This window comes from Sinohyriopsis cumingii, chromosome 18 (assembly GCF_028554795.1).
Source record: "Sinohyriopsis cumingii isolate HCF-2022 chromosome 18, ASM2855479v2, whole genome shotgun sequence".
NCBI classification, from domain to species: Eukaryota; Metazoa; Mollusca; class Bivalvia; order Unionida; family Unionidae; genus Sinohyriopsis; species Sinohyriopsis cumingii.
In genome coordinates, this window is record NC_142978.1 from 91,849,806 (window position 1) to 91,871,036 (window position 21,231).

Here is a 21,231-nt window from a genome sequence, read left to right on the forward strand (position 1 = left end):
TAATGGCACGACCTAGTCAAATTTGGAAAAGGCGTCGATGACACAAAACAATTATTTTTAGCCACGATTGTTGGTGGCCAACTAAGAGGCATTGGCTAAATCGGCTTGCCATTGATGATAGTTGCCCTCCACTCGAGTACGACTTCTGGACACTTTTTGTGGAATTGGTTTGTATAATGTGTACGTGGCTTGTTCTCGTAACCATCATTGCACTTGAGGTAAGGTGACACTTTAGAGTTGGGTTTTGGCAGCACGATACAATTTCTGAACTCCTCAGTAATTCGCAAGATGGGTCGGATCGTAGTAAATGCTGGCTAACACATTCTCCATCAGGACGTTTATAATAAGTCACACTCTTCACTAATGCTACTTTGGATGAGGTGAGGTGGTGGTTTTACCTGTCCGATGTGCCACGAAAGTAGAAATCGAAGTGGGTAGTGGTGGTGTTTTGTATTAAGATGGCTTTGTTCCTGCTTTCGTTTTTCACTTCAGGTTTTCTTTCTTTCTTTTTGACTTCTGTTGAAGGAAGAGTGGACATCATCTTTTAATCCAGGCTTTGAGTTCTTCTCGTCGGGTTGTGCTGGAAGAGTTCAACAAAGAAGCTGAAATTTTACTTGGGATGGGAACTGCTGACGGTGTTTGAAAGACATCTTGTGCCTCATCTTCCTCGGGCATTCCTGGGGCGTTGTCTGTCTTGGTCACTGTGGATGGTGAAGGACTTTTCATCAGGGTCATAAAATCTTTCGGAGTCGCACGAGTTGTTTCGTTTAAAGCTTTCTGCTGAAGAGTTGTAGTCGTTGCAACATTTGACCGTACCGTTGCACTTTTTACATTTTTGACAAATCACTGAGATGCATTAACGATTGCAATATGTGTTGTAACTATGACATTTCGGTCAGATAAGGACTGGAAGGCAAATGCGGGGTATGTTGTTCTTGCCAACGATGGAATTCGATCCATCGTTTGTAAGGCACTAAAGTCAGTTTTCATCCTTCCATCCGACTCCAGAGGTCCCTTATATCTTCTTGATTCTTTTTTTGGTCTTGTTTCCATGAGTATTTCCATCATTGTTCCCAATACGTCTTTCAGCAAGGGTCCTGACATTAATGGCAAAATGTCTCCGCATTGTACCAACATAATGTTTTAGACCGATTCGTATTTTCTTTTGGACCATTTGGCGAAGAATTTATCAATGCTTGGTTATACATTCTTTCTGATGTTGAGACAAAGCTGTCGTGCCTTTTAAAACATTTAGGCAACATTCATACACGGTATCAATGACGTATATGTAGGATGTTTGAATGAGTTGTTTTCACATGGGTAGAGGTGCTTCGGACAGGACGGACAGCAGGTTCCAATGTGTTGCTAAACGAGGAGGCAGTCCTTTTCTTTTCTTTCTTTTGTGGTTAGAAGAGGGATGACTTCTGGGGCTGACATCTTTATGTGTTCCGGAACAAACAAATACTGATACCTATCGTCTGGTGCAGGTCTTTGTATGGTGGAATGCGTCGCCACTGATTGTTAGTCCATCATATCATCTTCACGGCATTCATCACTCGACCTGGAGGGGTTGGCAACGGACTAAATTGGGACAGTTCTTGCTTGGATAAATCCAGTAAACTCTGTAACATACCCGATCTCTCTTGGACTTTGATTCTTGTGGCATGTACTTTGTGAGCAGCTGTCGTTGCAGCTTAAGAGGGGATGGGTGTCACCTCTGGAAGAAAAGTTCCTGGACACACGGGTTTCCATTTTTTCATCAAATTAGAAAAGACGTGTGTTAAATTGGGTTTGTTTGGCATCACCAGCAACTGAGAAGTAGAAGAACCTGACGATAATGGAGACGCGATCGACGTCACTGAAGGTCGTGCTTGGGGATGTAAGGTTACGTCCTGGCCGAAGTGCCTTTCTTGCGGGTAGAAGCTGTTTCTGTGAGCGTTTCAGGGGTCGTTTATTTTTCTAGGGACTTATCTTTTTCTGGGGCTGTGACCTGATCTTGACATCACTTCTCTCTCATTTTCTTGTGGGTCCGTTAGGGTCGGGGAGTGACCTTTTTCCTTGGGGGCATTGGGATCCCATTTTAAGAGGATGCGAATGATGACACGTCCTAGAGAACCGATAACTCCAGGTTTCAAAATGATTTGCTTTTTGGTTTGAATGTCAATGCGGAGATCTGCCAGTTGCGTCAAGGTTACTCTGTTTCTGTCAACGGGGACTTGTACACGACAGGTACTCCGTCTTGACACTAGTGGTGAAACAGGTGGGTACGAAATCGCAAATAATAAGTGGTAGTGGATTTTAAACCCAGGAGTAAATAGGCATGATAGTCAGCTATGGTTGTCCTAACTGGTTCACATTTGCACTTGTGATTTATCTCTAGGACGTTTAAACAAGACCACGTAATGAGCGTTGCAACTGATGGTGTAATAGGCTTTACTTTGTTGAAGTAAATTTTGGCTGATGTAAATGACACAGCTTAATTTCTTCTTGGTCTTCTTCTAACACGTCGTCTAAGATGGCCAGATGAGTATGAATGGAGTCAGACAGGATCCCGTCATCTTCATCAGGAACGCCATCCGCAAACACGATATAATCGCCTTGACTATCTCGCAGGACACTGTACGCCGATTGCTACTATTTGTAACACCACATGATACTTTGCGGGTGACGATCGTTCAAATGAATTTATGTTCGAGCCAACGTTTTTGACAAATTCGGTTTTGACTGAACCGCTTGGTCCAGCAATTAACATCTTAAAGTAATGGCAAAGATACAAGGCCTTCCAACTTGCACGATCTAAGCTTTTGTCGATGACTTTGAAAGTGAGGGAAGAGGGAACAGACACAGCAAAGGTAGCCATAGTGCAGGGAATGTTACTTTTGAAACGAAGACAGGCAAGACAAGCGTTAATATACTTTATTCAGGACACGTTTATTGGAAACTAAAATGGAACACGAAATACACAAATACGCTGAAACCAAAAGGTTAAGTAAAACGATAAACTAAACATGAAAACGATCAGATTTTAATATAAACAAGTAAATGTACAACAATTTTGGTGACGACGGTATGGTGTCCTAGGAACGGTTTACCATGCGCTTAGAGTCTCTACACTTGGCACAGTCACATCGGGGTTCTCCTGGGGTCAGAATCACCAAACGTGAATGGTGTCTGTTCGAAATGATTTATCTTGTTGGCTTGGCAATGTTAGTTACAATGAAATATTGGTCTTGGGAGTTTTTCTTTTTTACATGCTGTCCAATATTGGCATGTCCGTACGGTAAAGTGAAGTAATTGGGAAGCTGCACTCGCTTGTGGTACTCGATTTGATACAGTTTTTCCAAAGTCCAAATGACAAGTTGTTGTGTGGCTAAACGTACAATCTTGTGAGGCTGGTATGTAGTCTTTTTAAACCGTTGATGCTCTGTAGACGGCAAGACTTCTTTCAAGACCCCACAATTCACCACTTGATTTATGCGATAATTGAGAGTCAATCCTTTCACTTTACAATCGGTGTGCACTTCTCCTTGTGGGTTACGGTATTTGTAGCCGTTATTATTGGGACCACCACTAGCAGAATGTTGTCGTCGGGATGCTCGGCTATCCAAGCTCCTAAATGGTCTACTTCGATATCAGGGTGACATTAGCCCTGGCAATCGATGGAGATGTACTGTCTGAGTCAAAATACAAGGCACGATCTCCTAACAGTTCTAAATCTTTGGACAATTTTATGCAAGCATGGGCTGTCACGGTAGGCCGGAGTGATGACATTTAGAAATTCGTTGGCTTCTACAAAGTCCTGTTATTATTCATAATTGACTACGATCAAATCATCACGAAAGACAGCAACGTGTTTCATGGCTTTAGTTTTGTAAATACGGTTGTTGTACCATTTTGCACAACAAGCAATTCAGCATCACTTTGGCAAACGATCGCCTTCCTTCTTTTTTATCTACGTTGTCTAAAGTGATGCTCCAAGTATTTCTCTTTGACTTTCTTTTGGTCTTGGGAGTGTGACACCAGGAGAGATAGCCGTTGGCTTTTTTGTCGTCTTAAAAATGCATCCACGTAGTCTGCGAAAATGTCTTTCTGAGTCTTGTCCCAATTGTGGTAATCTTCTGTCTTGGGGAAGTGATAAATTTCGTACACTTCTAACAGTTGGTATCGAGGCTCCAGAGCTTTAAACAGTTCCACCCTCTCTCACGCTCATGTCTAGGCGCGTTATTCCTGGATGTGTTGACAAGTATGGTCTTGGTTGCACATTTCGGCACAAGTGTGCACAAAGGAAACATCAGTTTTCCTTGGCAATGGTAAGGTAAAACGGGATATTACAAGACTGCATTTAATCAATGCTTCGTATTGTCGAATGTTGTCCAGGTCAATATGTGTTCCGTCACCAATTGCGGGTACCTTGGGAGAAAGTGTCGATATTTTCTTCCGTTAAGGATACAGCGACCACAAGTAGAAGCATTTGATTTTTTCTCCTTTCCCCTCGTCGGCGTAGTACAGCAAGCAGATGGCACCCATCTGTCCTCCTTAAAAACTGTACCACGTGTTAAGAGGGCCACCAGTTTGTAACTTTCCACGATACACCTGAACTCGGGATCGGTTTTAAAACTGTGATCTTACTCGTGCTCCCACATTTTCCACCTCGTGGTATCCTTGCTATTCTAACTTCAATCGCCGTTGTCAATTGGCCTTTTACATGTATTCCTTGGTACAATGATAAAACTGATTTTTAGTGCCACGTTGAGGGTAGCAGATGGGACATCTGCGAAATGAGCACCCGGTAAACTCGTATACGATCTTGGGGTTTTCTAAATCTCATTCATCCACTGAATACGTTCCGATGGTATTTTGCCCTGCTCCTTTACGGGCGTGTTGGGTGCATTTGTCTTCCTTACCGCACAAGAAATGCAGCCAGCGTAGAGCTTTGATCGACTATTGATGTTTGACAAAGTTCGTCGTTTGAGGGCTTATGCTAGCCAGGATGTTTTCGGGCATAAATCGTTGGTGGTACACTAATGAACACGCATTGGCTATGGTGCAGGCTTGTTTCAAAGGATCGATCCCTCCGTTTTCCATGGCCAGTTATCAAAATATTTCATAGCAACGTCGTAAAATGTCCACGTCGGAACGACAATACTTTAAGATTTCTTCCTGAAAGTCGAAAGGGTCTGAAGCATGAGAGGGGTACCGAGCGTTGAAAACTTTTCGGTGTTCGGTGCGCATGTCATCGGGGTCGTAGTAGTGAGCCTCGGGAAAATTGGGTATTATGGCGTGTTGATTGGCTTCGGTGTTAAAACAGTGCGGAAGAAAGCCTTTGCCAGCATCTGTCATTCCAAATGTTTTATGCATTCGGCTCAAAGGCATGACAAAGTAACTCATCTAATCTTTAAAATACACTTGTCCCACTTGCACGAAAATGAGCCTGGCCCCGTTCAAAGTGACTTTCGGAAGTTCCGTATAGTATCTGAGAAGAAACTGTCCATCGTATCATAAGCAATTGTGAGCCATCACCCAGGGATTGCAATGACAATCTCCGTATCGTTCGATGTCCTCTTGGCTCCACGTTTCGTCGATAGTGTCTAAGATCCATTGGGCGAAATCGGCCAACGGGTTCGGTTCTCAAAAGATTTGTTCACGTCCTCCATGAATAATGCTGTAGCGATGGCAATGTCTAAAATTCGGTTCTTGGATGCACTTCTCGCACGTTCAGGAATGTGAATACCAGTCTCCTGCATGCATTCGAAATCCAAAACGATGAAATTGCCTATCTTGTGGTCGTCCTCTTCCTGTTGGGGTTGGTACTTTTGAATGTAGTATTCGTATTCCAGGTCCACAGTTTGGTGAGAAATGTTACATCGTTTCTTTCCTGGACATACGTGAGCCTTGGTACAATTGATACGACTAGTAGGGCACAATCTCAGGAGTTGACCAGCACTTTTCCGCTCTGAACCTAGCGTCTTCAGATGTTTATGGTAACAGGTAGGGCTGACAAAAGTGATCTGACAAGCAGGTCAGTGCACTCGTTGTTGTCCTTCGTCAAGACAGGGTTTAAAAGCCAAGCATCCCTCACAGTTTGATCCACAATGCTTGTTTTGCTTCGATTGTTATAGCCATAATACATTTCTCGCAATAATATTTGTATCTCAGGAATCTGGCAATACTGGTAATGGCATATAAATGTTCATCGTCATGATAGACGTGAAGTTATTTTTCGTCTTTGAAATTGTTGTCTCGAAACAACAGAGTTCCTAGCATTTATTGAGGGTGTACTTTCACTGTATAGCGTGGAGTCAAGATGTCCTGTTAGTTTTGCATTTAAGGAATGCCGCAGGTGTGTCTTTCGATAGGCCCGTTTGCTGTAACACGAGTTCTGCTTATATTTGTTGATTGGCTCGGTCCGATCGCTGAATACTTTTCCAGGCTCCTTTCCATTTTGCTGTGTCGTTCTTGTCGGCATACGTTCGTCCCACCACGATGGTACGTGCTAAACACATCTGATCTTGAGGATTGTTGATTTGGACGATGCTCGTTTTGGTGCTGCGAAAGTCATTCACCTATAACACTATTTTGCGTCGGGTCCCTTGGGGAAGAGAAACGTGGGCCGTGTGCAGTGTTGCTTTGCCATCGTTAATGTGAAAATTGTCGTTGGACTGCTGCACGTGTTGAATCTTGTCGATGATTTTGGAAGTTGTCAATTCTGCTGACCTGCTATAAACTCAACCACAATGGGCGATTTAGACTGTCATAATCAATAATAAGATTCTTCTTTGGCTTGACATTTCCGTTTTATTGTGGTTAACAAAGAATCGTACACATCGGTGATGAACTCTTCTACATTCTCCAGTGGTACGTCGGACTTGAAATCTTTAAACTTCACAGTGTCCTTGTAGGCCTTGTTTTTAGAGGAGCGTTTGTTCGTCTCTTGAATGTCGTAGTATTTGTCAGGGTTTACTGGTAGTGGACTTTGGTTTGGTATAGACTCTCTTGGTCTGGATTGTGCTTCACTCATGTCATCTTCAAAATAGCTGGCATGAATTTGAGCCAAGACTCCTGCTACTGTGCGAGGCAATAAATCCAGTTTCTGCCTCTTACGTTCTTCTCCTTTCTCCACGAAATGATGCGATCGTTTCTTTTTGATGGCATAAAGTAAAATGACAATATTTTGAACGCTATGGACCCCTTTATGTCAATGTCAGACCAGTGTCTGGCCTATATAAAGGACCAGTGTCTTCCCTTCCAATATTCATTTGACTCTCAAGTCTACCAAGACGATGGAAGGGCCCACACAGATGGAACATCTGATGAGAGATTTGCGAGGTGTCAGAAGAATGTTTTCACCAGACAAGTCAACACGCTATTACCCCTTCTATCGAGATAAAAGTCAAGATACTTGCTATATCTGTCAGAAGAAACGGCATTAAAAAAGAAGCAAGACAATTGTCAAAAGAGACAAAAGTCAAGATGCTTGTTATTAATGTAAGGAGAGAGAGAGAGAGAGAGAGAGAGAGAGAGAGAGAGAGAGAGAGAGAGGACATTGCTCTACAGATTTCCCCATGAAACAACAGGAGCAGGAGGCAGAGCTGGATTTCGAACATGAAGAAGAAAAGGTAACCTCTCAAAAGGAAGAACCCATACACATTCAGATAGAAAAGAAACGAAGGCGAGAAGAAAGTTAGGAAGAAGATGAGAAAGAATGAAATAGTGGCAGTGAAAAAATTCAACAAAAAAGGAGAGTGAAACAAAACAGAGAAGTCCATGAACTTTTTAAGGTTTATGTTGTGACATTGAATTGTAGATTGTCCCAGAATAGACCAGAAAGATAACGAAGATGTTTCATGGTTTTAATTTTTTTGAATAAAGACCTACACTCACGCACTCACAGATGTAAATTATGGGAACAAAGGGATTTTGGGATTCCAATTGGTTTTAGCAATTTGATTAGTATCTATTTTGTGTTTGTGTGTTTGTGTGTTTGTGTTTGTATTCGTATGCGTAATTTTGTGTGTGTGTTTGTGTTTTTATGCGTTCGCGTATGTTTTGTGTGTGTTTGTTGTTGTGTTTGCGTTCGCGTAGGTTTGTTTGTGTGTGTGCTTGTGTTTGTATGCGTTCGCGTACGTTTGTTTGTTTGTTTATGTGTTGCTGTGTGCGTGCACGTGTGTTTACACTAGTACGCTTGTGTGTATATGTGTATGTGTTTGTTTTTCCCTAACAAGAAACCCTCGTCCCTACACTATGTGGATAGTGTATAATGGGTGTTTCTTCCCTTCTTTGTTAATAGTAGATAATATATTATTTTCTTCACTTTTGTGTGGATAATAGATATTGGGGTTATTTTCTTCCCTTCTGTGTGGATGGTAAATATTGGGGTTATTATTTTTCCTTTGTGTGGATAGTATATATTAAGTAATTTTCTTATCTTCTGTGTGGATAGTAGATATTGGGTTTCTCTTCCCTTCTGTGTCGATAGTAGATAATGTGTGAAGTTATTGTAAGGGATGTTTTCCTTCACTTCTTTGTTTGTGTTTTTATTTCTTTATGTCTATCTAGTGATTTGTCCCGCCCCGCCACGAGATGTATTTGTTTGTAGGTCAGTCCTACGCAGAAGTTCGTTCGCGCCCCGCCAAGCGTTTTATTCAGTTATATTTCCCGTCCCGCCAAGTATCATTTTATTCGTAATATTTCACCGTTGAACTTGTTGAACTTATCGGCTTGGCGGGGCGTGAGATAACGTTATTTTTTCCCACTACTGTCGCTATTTGGCCCAATTGAGGTCAGCCATTTGCCACATTGTTGGAACATTGTTACCAATGTCCGGCACCGTGACGTCACCCATCCTGTTCCATTTCCCTTGTCGTTATATCACCGTGAAAGGCTATAACGCTTGCTGTACAGGACATATTTAACACAAGTTAAATTTCCCCTTTGTTTACTGGGATTTCCCTTTAGGCTAGGGTGTCCCAATCCCGTGTCGCAATGTTCAAATTCCCATTCACTCCATGTTAAATTTCCCCATGTTAAATTCCCCTTGTGGACATAGTGGATATACCCCTTTTTAACATTAAGGTCTCCTTGTCACTAGAGTATCCACATCACTCCTATCATTATTTTCGTTTCGTTTTGTTTTAGGGGCTTGTTATAGCAACGAATATGACTGCTCAAACGGCCGCTGCATTGCGAGTTCCCTGACCTGTAATGGATACAATCCGTGTGGGGATGATTCAGACTGCTATATTTCAGCAGGTGCCGTCGCTGGAATTGTTATTGGTTGCATTGCCGTCATCTGTATTTTTACTGTCGCCCTTATCTTTTTTACAAGACGACGAAGACTGCTATATGGAAGTGTAAGGATTCTCTCTATCTCTCTCAGACACACACACACACACATGTAACACATCCCCACTGAATCTTCTGAATATTGAGTTTGACCCCGGAAACTAAGTTACCGCACGTTTCATTATTAGACCATCCAGAATCGTCATCTGGTTTCCTCTTCCAGCAAGACCACATCACGTAATCAACGGAGTCAACAAGGTTGTAAGAACTTATGTTTTACTTGATATATGCAAAAGCTTGACGAGTGGTCCAAAATACAAGTATTAATCTAGGTAATATCCATATCATTTGTCTCTATGATACGTTGTCTAGCAGTACAGAATGAAATGCTGTTATGGTTCTATGGTCATCAACTAAGTAATAGAAAGAAGTTAAGCCATGAAAGTTTGAAAGTTTAGCAAAGAATTTAATTATAAAAATGATAAAATAAAAATTTAAGAGGAACTTTCAGAATTATGAACTAAATCTAAAATAATTGCAAAAGTTCTATCACAAGTGCTGTGCAATCGAATGTTCCGAATAAGTTCAAAAACCTAGCATCTTTTGGACTGCCAACAGTCCTGATGTATCGAAATGGGATTGTCCGAATCTTCTTTGAATAATTTAAAATAGTTCCGGGAATTATTTTAGTCGAATGAGCACTTTCTAATTCTAATCGATTGTCCTAACAAATGTTTTCTCTCAAATAATATCTAAACACAACATTGAATATATCTGCAGACTAATTTTACAACGAGAATATAAGGAATAATAATGAGACAATTGTTTAGCCGTATATACAAGCGAAAAGGGTGAAAACGCATTTTGCGACTACTCGTTACGTGGCATTTTGTAATATCCCACATCGTGAAAGAATCTACATAACCTTTAACCATCCAATGGGAAATATTTTAATTCTTCTAAGAACCCACATGATCCATGCAGCCAATGAGAAATTACCTCAAACTTGTAAACAGGTTTTATTATTAATGTTATTATTATTATTAATGATGGCGAACACATACCTAAACACCTTTTTAAAGATATAACAAATCTACGCTCTTAATATCTTAAAACAGAATTTTGTATCCATTTACAAAAATTATCTAGCTCATATCTTGTTATTAAATATCACCTCAATTTACAGACACGATCAGACATTACACATAATATCACGCATCACGTACCAATAGTTTAAAATACAGATATACATCGCAATACACAATAAAACAGGTTCATCACAGAAGTCGTATCGGGTAAGATGTAAGAGTATCAATGATGTAATTTTTGTTCAGTCTTTTGCTTATGATTTCTTCTTGTTCCAGCGAAGCAGCGACAGTCAATAATGTATTTTGATTATACGTTGAAAAGTAATTTAAAGCGGAAGAAATACTAAATTAAAATAAAAGAGAATAAGTATGTCGGCTTTTATAAAAATCGACGGTTACTGCGTAGCTGAAAATGACGTGTTTATTATGTGATGATGTCATCAATATAACTTCATTTGTGACCTTTACAGCACAAAGAATCTCCTACTGCTAAATACTTGGTCCAGCCCTAATTATGAAACAATGTGCAATCAGATCCATGTAGGACTTCTAAATACTTGGACCCGCCCTAATTATGAAACAATGTGCAATCATATATATGTAGGACTGCTGAATAATTTGACCCGCCCTAATTATGAAAAATTGTACCACCAGATCCATGTAGGACTGCTAAATACTTGGTCCCGCCCTAATTATGAAACAATGTGCAATCAGATCCATGTAGGACTTCTAAATACTTGGACCCGCCCTAATTATGAAACAATGTGCAATCATATATATGTAGGACTGCTGAATAATTTGACCCGCCCTAATTATGAAAAATTGTACCACCAGATCCATGTAGGACTGCTAAATACTCGAACCCCCTTTAATTCTGAAACAATATGCAATAAGATCCATGTAGGACTGCTAAATGCTTGGAAGCCCTAATTAAGAAACATTGTGCAATAAGATATACTTGGACCTGCCCTAATTATGAAACAGTGTGCAATCAGATCCATGTAGGACCGCTAAATACTTGGACTCCCTTTATTGTTAAACAACGTACCATCAGATTCATGTAGGACTGCACGAGATAAAGCCACATATCATCATAGCAAAGGCATACCCTATACGTTCATGTATTACTATTACCAACAACAATGTCTTATTTAAGGTGTATTTAACTATTTGGGCCATAACACCGTGTATTTTGTTCAAATCATTTCATGCATGCACAGCAGTAAATATACATTATAATTATTTCTAACTGACAGGATGATCTAGATTACATTATGTTCATTCTTAATAGGTAAAAATGTTTAATAAATGGACACTAGAACAATCAAATCATTTATTGTAAGTTTCGAAAACGTCATTGAAAATAAAACACATTTCATATTCATTTTGAAACAACCCCAATACTGTATGGCGAACACTTACACATATATCTTCATACCGTAGTGATCATGTGTACAACACAGTGACCGATGATGTTACGAATGAGTGACATAACTTTTAAACAGTATGCTTAAAGGCTGTATTTAAAATTGTGAATGTTTTGACAACTGTTTGGTGAAGTTTGGAAACTCAGAAAATAATCATTGGTTCCACTGACGGTTGAGTAAAGATTTGTTCCAATGTGTAATAACTGTAATGTAATCAAGGTTCTCATATTCGTCAGAATTAATTGCAATATATAGTTTTTGCTGAGCTCATTCGAAGTCATATAACTAAAATACTGAGTGTAACCACCAAAACTGATCCATAAATCTTAGCTTGAACAACATTTGCCTCCAGATTCCATACGCATCCGTGAACGAAACAACATCCACGACAGTATACGCGCCGCCACCGACATACGGAGCTGCTCAGCCTGGATATAATCCACCACCACGAACATCCTACCCTTAGAGCTATCCGGGATCTCAGCCTCCAGCATACAAGTCTTAAAGCATTCACACTAGGCAGTATTTGATCAAAACCTCACGTCTACAGTTTGCTATACAGATGTCTACCCAATGAGCTGAGCGAGCAAGAGAGAGAGAGAGAGAGAGAGAGAGAGAGAGAGAGAGAGAATATTTGTAATACATATTCAATTTACGCGCGTTTCCACCATTGCTGTTTTTTCATCATAGATACATTTACGTTATTGATTTGTGAAGATCCAATCGGCTTACTGCAGTCATATTGACTAATAAACCTATATAGATATCCCAAACATTGCCTCGCGTTAATGATGATCAGAAATAATGCGTCCTGGACATGATGCAAACAAGAAATTTACATTCCATGTAACTTCCTATTAAGTAATCAAAAGTATCTCGTTACGCAAATATTCAATGTTCGTCCCGTTTAACATTCTCTAAGTAGCTCATTTGTATAGTTTTAGATGCACTTGGAGGCCAAGGGTAAATCCTATATAAAAATTATGTATCTGTTTAACGTGGAGATGATATCAGTGTGAGAAAAGTGTTTATGAAGACAAACATTTTATAGAGAAAAATGATCGAAAGTTTATGGGGACAAGTGAAAATGTAATGCTTAAATTTCATCTACAATCCAACACACCACATATACTATCCAACACGTTGCGTGTAGTAACCAATTCACAATCATCCACTTATTACGATTCTATGGTCTTAAATGTAAGTAACGGAAAAGAGCGAGAACAAACACGTCCCGCAAAATTAAACAAATAATTTATTGCCCTAGATTACAAACTGAACATTTACAAAGAACTTACTATATTGTTTACTTAAATCCCAAATAGTTCTAAAAGTTCTGTCACATGTCTGAAAGTATAGAGTATTCCAAATGAATTACAACAGTGTCCGAATGAATTCCAAGTTTTAATTTACTGATGTGCCAATAGCTGGATTGTGGCGATGTGTTAACATTTTCCATGTTTCAAAATGATAAAATCCTAAATGTATTTAAATTAATTCATATCAGTCCCAAAACAGTGATTTAGTCGGAAAATGAAATAGTTATTAATTTAGATGAAAATAAATCCCCTCAAATTAAAACTGAACACAACAGTAAGACAGAGTACACTTCGGATGTTAAGGTAGGAATTAGGAATCCTGAAGTAAACAACTTTTTTTACCCAAGCACTTCACCTCGGTCGCAATTACCATTTTCTAAAAATAGTCTGTTATCTTAATGGAAAATTTGTTTAAAGTACCTTCTAAGGTCAGAATCAACATTGTATCTATAACTGAAACTGAAATAAAAACGTTTACAATTAATAATTATCTTGAAACATAACGTACAATGAGAAACAACTGTTATCTATGTATTATGTTGTTAACAAAATCAATGTCTCTTGTCAAGTAGGCTCTTGCAATATATAATCACGAACAAGAAATTATTTATACAATACAACTTAAATATACTATATTACAATCCACACCTCGTATTTATAAACTTTCATTTAATACTGTAATTTTAATTTTCAATTGTAAGGCGGTGTGGTTGCTTTAATTTGGATATCATTTTGTATTGTGCGAAAGATGGATACAGAGAAAGTATAATTTTCTGGATATTATTGAAAACGGTACAACTTATGTAAAATAATGTTCTATAAACATTAAACAGAATGAATGGAAATGGATGTAATGCATCGTACAAAAATGTTTGTGTTTGTTAAGAAAATAATTTTCTATCTGTAAAAGTGCATACATATACTTTACCTACAATCATGGATGAAGTTTAAATTTTTTTGTGGAAGACATAGACATACTCAACTCTTTCCGGAACCGCTTAGATCTCTTTCTAAAAGAAATACTGCTCAAATGAAACAAAACCCAAATCCCTCCATAATAATTACCTCTGTTGTATGATAGAATATACGTATGTTTTGCGTGTATAGTGTGTGTAAACTGCAATTATTTTGAAAGTCTGAGACATCATTGGAAACGACAAAAGTAACTAGAAGAGATATTTGTCTCATAGATAAAACAAAGTACAAATTTGACGATTTGAACAGAGAAGTGTTAATATGACGATTTACTTGCCTGAATTACAACGAGTGACTATGATGGAAGATGACGTTCTCGATCAAAAACAAATAAATTAGGAAAACATAAAGTCCAAGAAGTGAAAGTTCGTTGGAAAGGATATTCATTCCATATGAATGTTTGGATTGCTGCTGTGCAAGCCATCGATTAAATAAGAAACAGAAGTAACCACAATGTCCTGAACACAGCCACATCTTCTCAGAGCTCTTCTTTTAATGAAATTCAAACACAAAAACAACAACTCTTATGGTATGTTTTGGAGAACGTGTCCCTAAAATCAAATCGTCCTTTTTTACCAGACATTTATGGTGTATTGTGAAATCCAAGCAGCTACTGGAAATTTGAGCTTGCAACAAGGAGTTAGAAAGTTGGGGACTATTTTACTCAGCAATTGGTTATTGTCTTTCGCGTCCTAGGATGAAATATACCGGCAGTAACAACTACGACGGAAGTTTCCCCAACGCCAGTCAAAACAACACCTCTCTTAATCACAGTATCGGTCCTCTTCTGGAACATTTGAAAGATCATTCTTCTTTGACAACGAGTGACTCTTCGGGGACCAGAAGCATCGACCTATGAATAATCAGTTTTATTTAATAGTATCTAGTGTCAGTGCTATGGATGTGTTCCTAAGAAACTTTTATGTTGTTTCACAACCGGATTACCTCAAGCCAAACTGTTGGATACAAAAATTAGCTTGGAAGTATCTTTTGTAGAAGTCGTTTATCCCACTTAGCACAAGAATGAGGTTAACGATTAAACCACTTCCTCGTCGCAACATATTGCAAACAAGTTCAAGAAAACTTGGAAATAAATGTGCCTCTCATTTACGAATCCAAAACACCACCACCAGCAAATCTCGAATTGAATAGCTATTAAATGAGAATTCCTGCAGGCTTTCATTTTAATGCTCAACGATTTCAGCTAATTGTAAAAATCTGTTTGAAATACACTTGAAATTTTTCAAAGAGGGATATTTTCCTTCACGTCCTTTCCTCGGATGAGGTTTTGTTAGTTAGACAGTGTGGGATGTTGGTCACTCTAAACAGCTCGAAGCACTGGAGAAACCTCGCGGAAGTGTACTGATCGAGTCCCACACAATTGTTCACCGTCTGAGATGTATTTGTCAGATGATATAGCGATGCCTATCAGATATTCTGCCAGTGTGTTTGCCCATCTTGGTGGAACCACTAACACAGCACCGTATTCAAAAGACATTCAGAGCAACCATCGATTCTACATTTATTTCCCTACTGAGTTGACTGATTGTCTAAACGTAATATCCAAGCATTTTTGGACAAAATATTGTATTCTGCAACAGAAAAGTTATAGTGGTACTAATTTTTGAAAACCATTCTCCAGGGAATAGTAAAAAATATATCTTATGCACTAAAGGAGCAGTTCGACAACTAGGATTTTGTTAAGGAGATATGTTAAAATCAGGTTTTTGTACAGTAGAACATATCATAAAACCTGTCTTTACTAGAGGAAACGAATTTTGCCTACATGCAGTCATCGACCAATACAGCTCTAAAGAAACCTTGATGAAAGCAGGTAACAAATTTTGATTGCAACAAGATACGGCCTCTTAGGATGCCTTGATACCTCTATAAATTATCCTCATGCATCTGGTAATTTAATCAATGTTTCCTCTGTGCCACAATAAAGACAAGGCAAAAAGAGACGTTTGAGATTTTTCCGACCACATAAACATATATCTGCCCAAGAAAAGAATAAGAAGTAAAGAACTGGCATAGAATTGAATATTCTTTATTTAGTAACTGTAAAAAAGAAAACTATACGCAGAGAATCTTGTTCCAAGTCAGAACTCGATCTATTTGCCATACTACTGACAAGTACGACAATTCAAGAATAGCAATATGTAGAATTTCGCCCTGCCTCGTCCTTGACAACCGCAGCACCTATTTAATTTAAAATCAAAGGAAAACCAAATATAACATTGATCTGAATAGCAGTCACTGGTACCCTAAATCCAAAGTTCTTAAGTTGGATAATAGCAATCCAGGTTTGGATGTCTGAGTAGCTTCTTTCAACAATTTCATGCATTCGTTGTACTGGTGAGCAGCAGTATAGACACTTACTCGAAGCTAACGTGCTTGCAAAATCTCTTAACTTAAGGAAGATAATCCAAGTACACATATCTAGATGTTTGAGGGGCATATAAGCCTGTCACGTTTGACAAGTTCAACGACACAGGATTAATTGCAGATGACAATAATAACAATGGGGGATTTAATGACTGCCGAAATAAAATCAAACATGGGCTCACTTTGGAACTAATCGATCGTTTGCATTTGGATATGTGGTTGCAAGAAAAGTATTTGTTGAACTGAGTGTACGAACGCACGTGTGTAACTGAATAGAAGTAGTACTGCGTTCAAATTGAGGGCTAACTCTAATTAGTACGAAACGAATATCGAAGAAGCCATATTTTATGTCCACTGTATGGAAGTCATATTTTATGTCCACCGTATGGAAGCCATATTTTGTATCCACGTATGGAAGCCACATTTTATGTACAACGTGTTTAAGTCTTACCGAGATGGGGAACGACATCATTCAAATTCTGAGTAGAACGACAGCCTAGTAAAAAGCTTCACCATTGTATGTGCTTTCTAGACCCGTTGAGCAAGAATCATAGTTCCTGCTCCCTAGGCTTGTTGACATTCAGACTCAACTACACATTTGTACCTGATATTTAGAGCACATCAACGTCATCGATGTTAAAATTAGATATGATACTAAGTGATCATCTGCGTCATCGAGGTTAACATATGATAATTGGTGTACGTTTTCGACATACAGGTTCAAATAAGATGCGATGCTTAGTTTACATTTTCGACATATATGATTAATTCATTTGGGACGCATAGAGCGTATCTGCGTAGACCGGGTTAAAATTAGATAAGATACTTAGAGTACATTTACGACATCGAGGTTAAAAATACGATACTTATTTAGATCTACCGTAGACAAGCTTTCCAGTAGATGATGACTCTACCTTCAACCTAATTGAAGTGAAGTCTGCCATCATTGTTATAAGTTGTGCTTCTCGACAATTTGTAACACATCCTCAAGGATACAAACGTTGATATAATTGGTATTACACTAGAATAAACTTAACGTATTACAACTGTTACAACCTTTTTTAATTTAACTACCTAATTGCTACATTTATCTTTTGACATTTACTTAGATTTTGTATTTTGAACTTGAACTTGAGCTTTGTGCTCGAAAGGTTTGAGAATACGGGGACATGTAATGTCGAGGTCAGAATAAGGACCAGGTAATATCGGGGTCAGAATATGGGGTCAGGCTATGTTGAACACACCCCTTTAGCAATATATATGATCTACGAGAAATACGAAAAGATGGGGTAACATATATATCAATAAGTTTCTGTTTTTGTAAGCTTTTATTTATCACAAGAGGTCTATTTTTTCTATATTGCAGCTTGACGCCTTTTAAATAATTTCCATGTAACAATGGCTTGATTCATTTAAACCTTTTAACTAATTCCCATGTAACTATGCCCTGATTCATAGAAGACTTTGAAATAATTTCCGTTTAGCTTGATTTATATAAGGATTTTAAATAATTCACCATCTACAGAATTGTTTGATTCATTTGCTTGTCGAAGGTATTTGTATCCAAACTATGTTTTACATCGAACTCTTTACTAATAATCTTCATTCGAATATTTAAGGTTCGATAACGGCCCAGGACAGACCAGGTCAGCTGCCTTGGTGTGTTCATAGGGATGGTACTTAGTTTCAGTTTAATCGGCAAGATATAACAAATAATGTGTTTTGAAGTGCCGTTATCTCACTGTTTTCAATAACACAATGTATTTTCCCACGGTTTACCATAGTACTATTAATTTTCCTACTCTTTACCTTAATACCATATATTTTCCCACTTTTACAATAACACCATACATTTTCTCTAGTAATACTAGATACACAGATACAAGTGGACGGGAAAGACAATAGTTTTGGAAATGAATTATGGGAGTTGTTTCCTATTACCACTCTCTTTGTACAGTGTAGAAGGTTACAGTAAATATAAAACATATAATGCTACATAAGTAAATGTATTGCATAGAATCCATCAGTACTGTTCTACAGAAGGCATCACTTTCCCATAAACTACCATTCGCACGCAGAAAATTAAACCATGCAGATGTAAATCAACCTCTCGTCTATCAACGTACATGGCACCCACACATAGGGGCTACGGGGAGACTTGCTGCCCACCGCACCGATTTTACCTCTAAATATGTTTTGGCTTACATCTGTAAAGCATAACAGCAGACCACACTCTACAACACATACCTTTGGATTATTAGCCAGGACTCCTTGTTTTATATACTATTGTACATGCACTCTATTATTTAACACAAAATCTAGGAGTGTTTATGCATGCGCTATACTAAGACACATGCAAACATACTATCTCGTACAAGCATAGATACAAACATGCTATCACGTACAAAGCATTGGTACAAACATGCTATCACACACACAAGAGAGGTGACATATTTTAAGTCTTAGCCGGGTTGTTAACATAAACATTGACATACACAAACATACAAACACGTGTATCCGCAATGAGCAGCGTCTCTCTTTTATAGCAATTTGGATGGCCCTGAAAAGCATCATTTGGGTATGTTAATAAAAGACGAGGGTTAAAATCTATCTAATCTCTTCAGAGTGTTTCTCCGCGAATTTCTCCTCGCAGATGGTCCGTATACCAAGACACACTTCAGGCACTATTATCGTTCCACACAGATTCATTTCTTCCATATTGCTGTACCTGTAATCCGTGTAATGACCCACAATGCTTAGATATATAACAGGAAGTCTAGATTCAAGGGCATACTTGAAACGATAGTTGACGCATCACCATTTGTCGCCATATTGACATTTGTGTTGAGAACAGGTGGTACTACCACTTTACTACTATAGCTGCTGCTGCTTGTATTCTTTCAGAGGAAGATGACTTTAATTAATCTTTGTTTGATTTCCTATTGTCACCCCATTCTCCATCATTACGAGTTTATGTTGACTTCAGAATTGGAGAGCTTTGTGCAACGTCAGAAAGAGGGTGAACAAATGTATATGGTCAACAAGAAAACAATAAGAAGAAGCAGAAACAACTTAATAACAAGAAGAAGAGGAAACGCTAAAATAACAAGAAGAGAAGAGGCAAACGTTGAACAGTGATTGTAGGCAAGAGATTGGAAAAACAAGAACGGTTAATCTGTTGCGCGACATTTTGGAGGAGCTAAAACATGAGAGAGAGAGAGAGAGAGAGAGAGAGAATCCAAGACTTCAAAATCTTAAGTGATTATATCAACTTTCACCGCCACTGAAACGCCAAAGCACCAATTACTACCACAACTACTACAGCAGCAACAACAGGAGCAGGACTTACAAGATTAAGAAAGTTACATATGATGATGTCAAGTCTGTATATTTTATGTTATTAACAAAATAATAAAATACCGACAGACAAAGACACATGTACGTTTTCTTCTTGGTATATTTGTGAAATAGGAGGCACGGTGAAATTGTGCAACACATTACAACCCCGGCGAGTCATACCAAAGACTTATAAAATGATGCTAACAGCTGCCTCGCAAGGCGCTCAGCTTTAAGAGGTTAGTGTTAGGACTGGTTGGCCTCTTGTCTGGATAATGCTATTGGGTGGGGCATCATGATACACGTATGCAGCATGATGTCCCAGTGCTAGACATCACTACAAACTGCCACACTGCAGACATCGTAGCGATATGACTGAAAATGTTTTGAAACTAAGCTAAAAATCCAAATCACACACACACACACACACACACACACACACACGGAATTCCTTTTTGCATTGTCTAAGAAATTCAGTGAGGCCATACAAAATATAAATAGTGTCTATTGTGTAATAGTCATTCATGAAACCAGTCTGAGTCTCAGATAATAATTTATTATCATCGAGGAATTAGACAATCTAAAATTTAGGTCTATAATTGACAATATCAGTTTGTCACTTTTGTTTTTATAAATTGGCAAAATAACACCTTTAGTCCATCTATATGATACGTAGCTAGTGTTCAGGATTATATTAAAAAGTTTTGCATACACAGTTGTCATCAGTTGATATTTTTATATATTTATTTTACATACTTTCAATTGAACTTGTTTTATTATTATTTTTAGAATGTTAACGACTTTTAATATTTATTTCAGCTCTAATCGGGTCATACAAAAAAGAGTTATCGACAACATCGGCCGGTTGCACCGTTTCTGGGATTACTCGATTGTGACTGTGTTACCTGAGTTTCTATCTATAAAATATTAAAAGAATTCGTTCAGTGTGATATCTTGAATCGTTTTTTTTTTCCCCGATATTATTTGTCATCTTTCAATATCTGTTTCGCTTTTTGGATTGTAAAGTGTGTACTTTCCATAGCAATAAGTTTTTAAAAAGAGAGTAATGTTTTACAAGAGATTTCTTGCATTGTCTGCTAGCAGTTAGCATATTAGCATTACTCCCTGCAGTTTTTCTAAGTTCGTGGATTTTCCTATACAAGTGGTAATGTTTTCTCGCTTTCAAACACTCACATTGCAAGTATTCGGGTTTTAGGCGCTGAAAAAACTCATACCGTCGAAGGACCAGAAATTATAAAATACTTTTAAATCCTTAAGTTAAAGAATTCTCATATAATTTATACGCTGATCAATCCAGAAGATTGTATGTTATTTTCATTGCATCTCAATACAATGAGTTAAAATTCATAACATCTTCACAGACTAACGTAACTAAAGGCTAGTTTCCACATCTCG

At 38.3% G+C, this 21,231-nt stretch overlaps 1 protein-coding gene across 4 annotated transcripts in view; it reads left to right on the forward strand.

Annotated features, from left to right (window-relative positions):
• Positions 1–20,762, forward strand: part of LOC149777444 (suppressor of tumorigenicity 14 protein homolog) — a 45,888-nt gene extending 25,126 nt beyond the window's left edge. For 2 of the 4 annotated variants that reach the window (XR_016416180.1, XR_016416182.1), the window contains exons 4-6: positions 9,136–9,350; positions 12,150–12,319; positions 20,635–20,762. Coding sequence is in view for 1 of the 4 variants with exons in the window: in XM_089942078.1 (XP_089798204.1) it covers positions 9,136–9,350; positions 20,635–20,640 (221 nt within the window). In the remaining 3 variants the exon portion in view is untranslated. The remainder of the gene's footprint in view (positions 1–9,135; positions 9,351–12,149; positions 12,320–20,634) is intronic. The other 2 variants (XR_016416181.1, XM_089942078.1) reach the window with 2 other exon arrangements.
• The last annotated feature ends 469 nt before the right edge of the window (positions 20,763–21,231 follow it).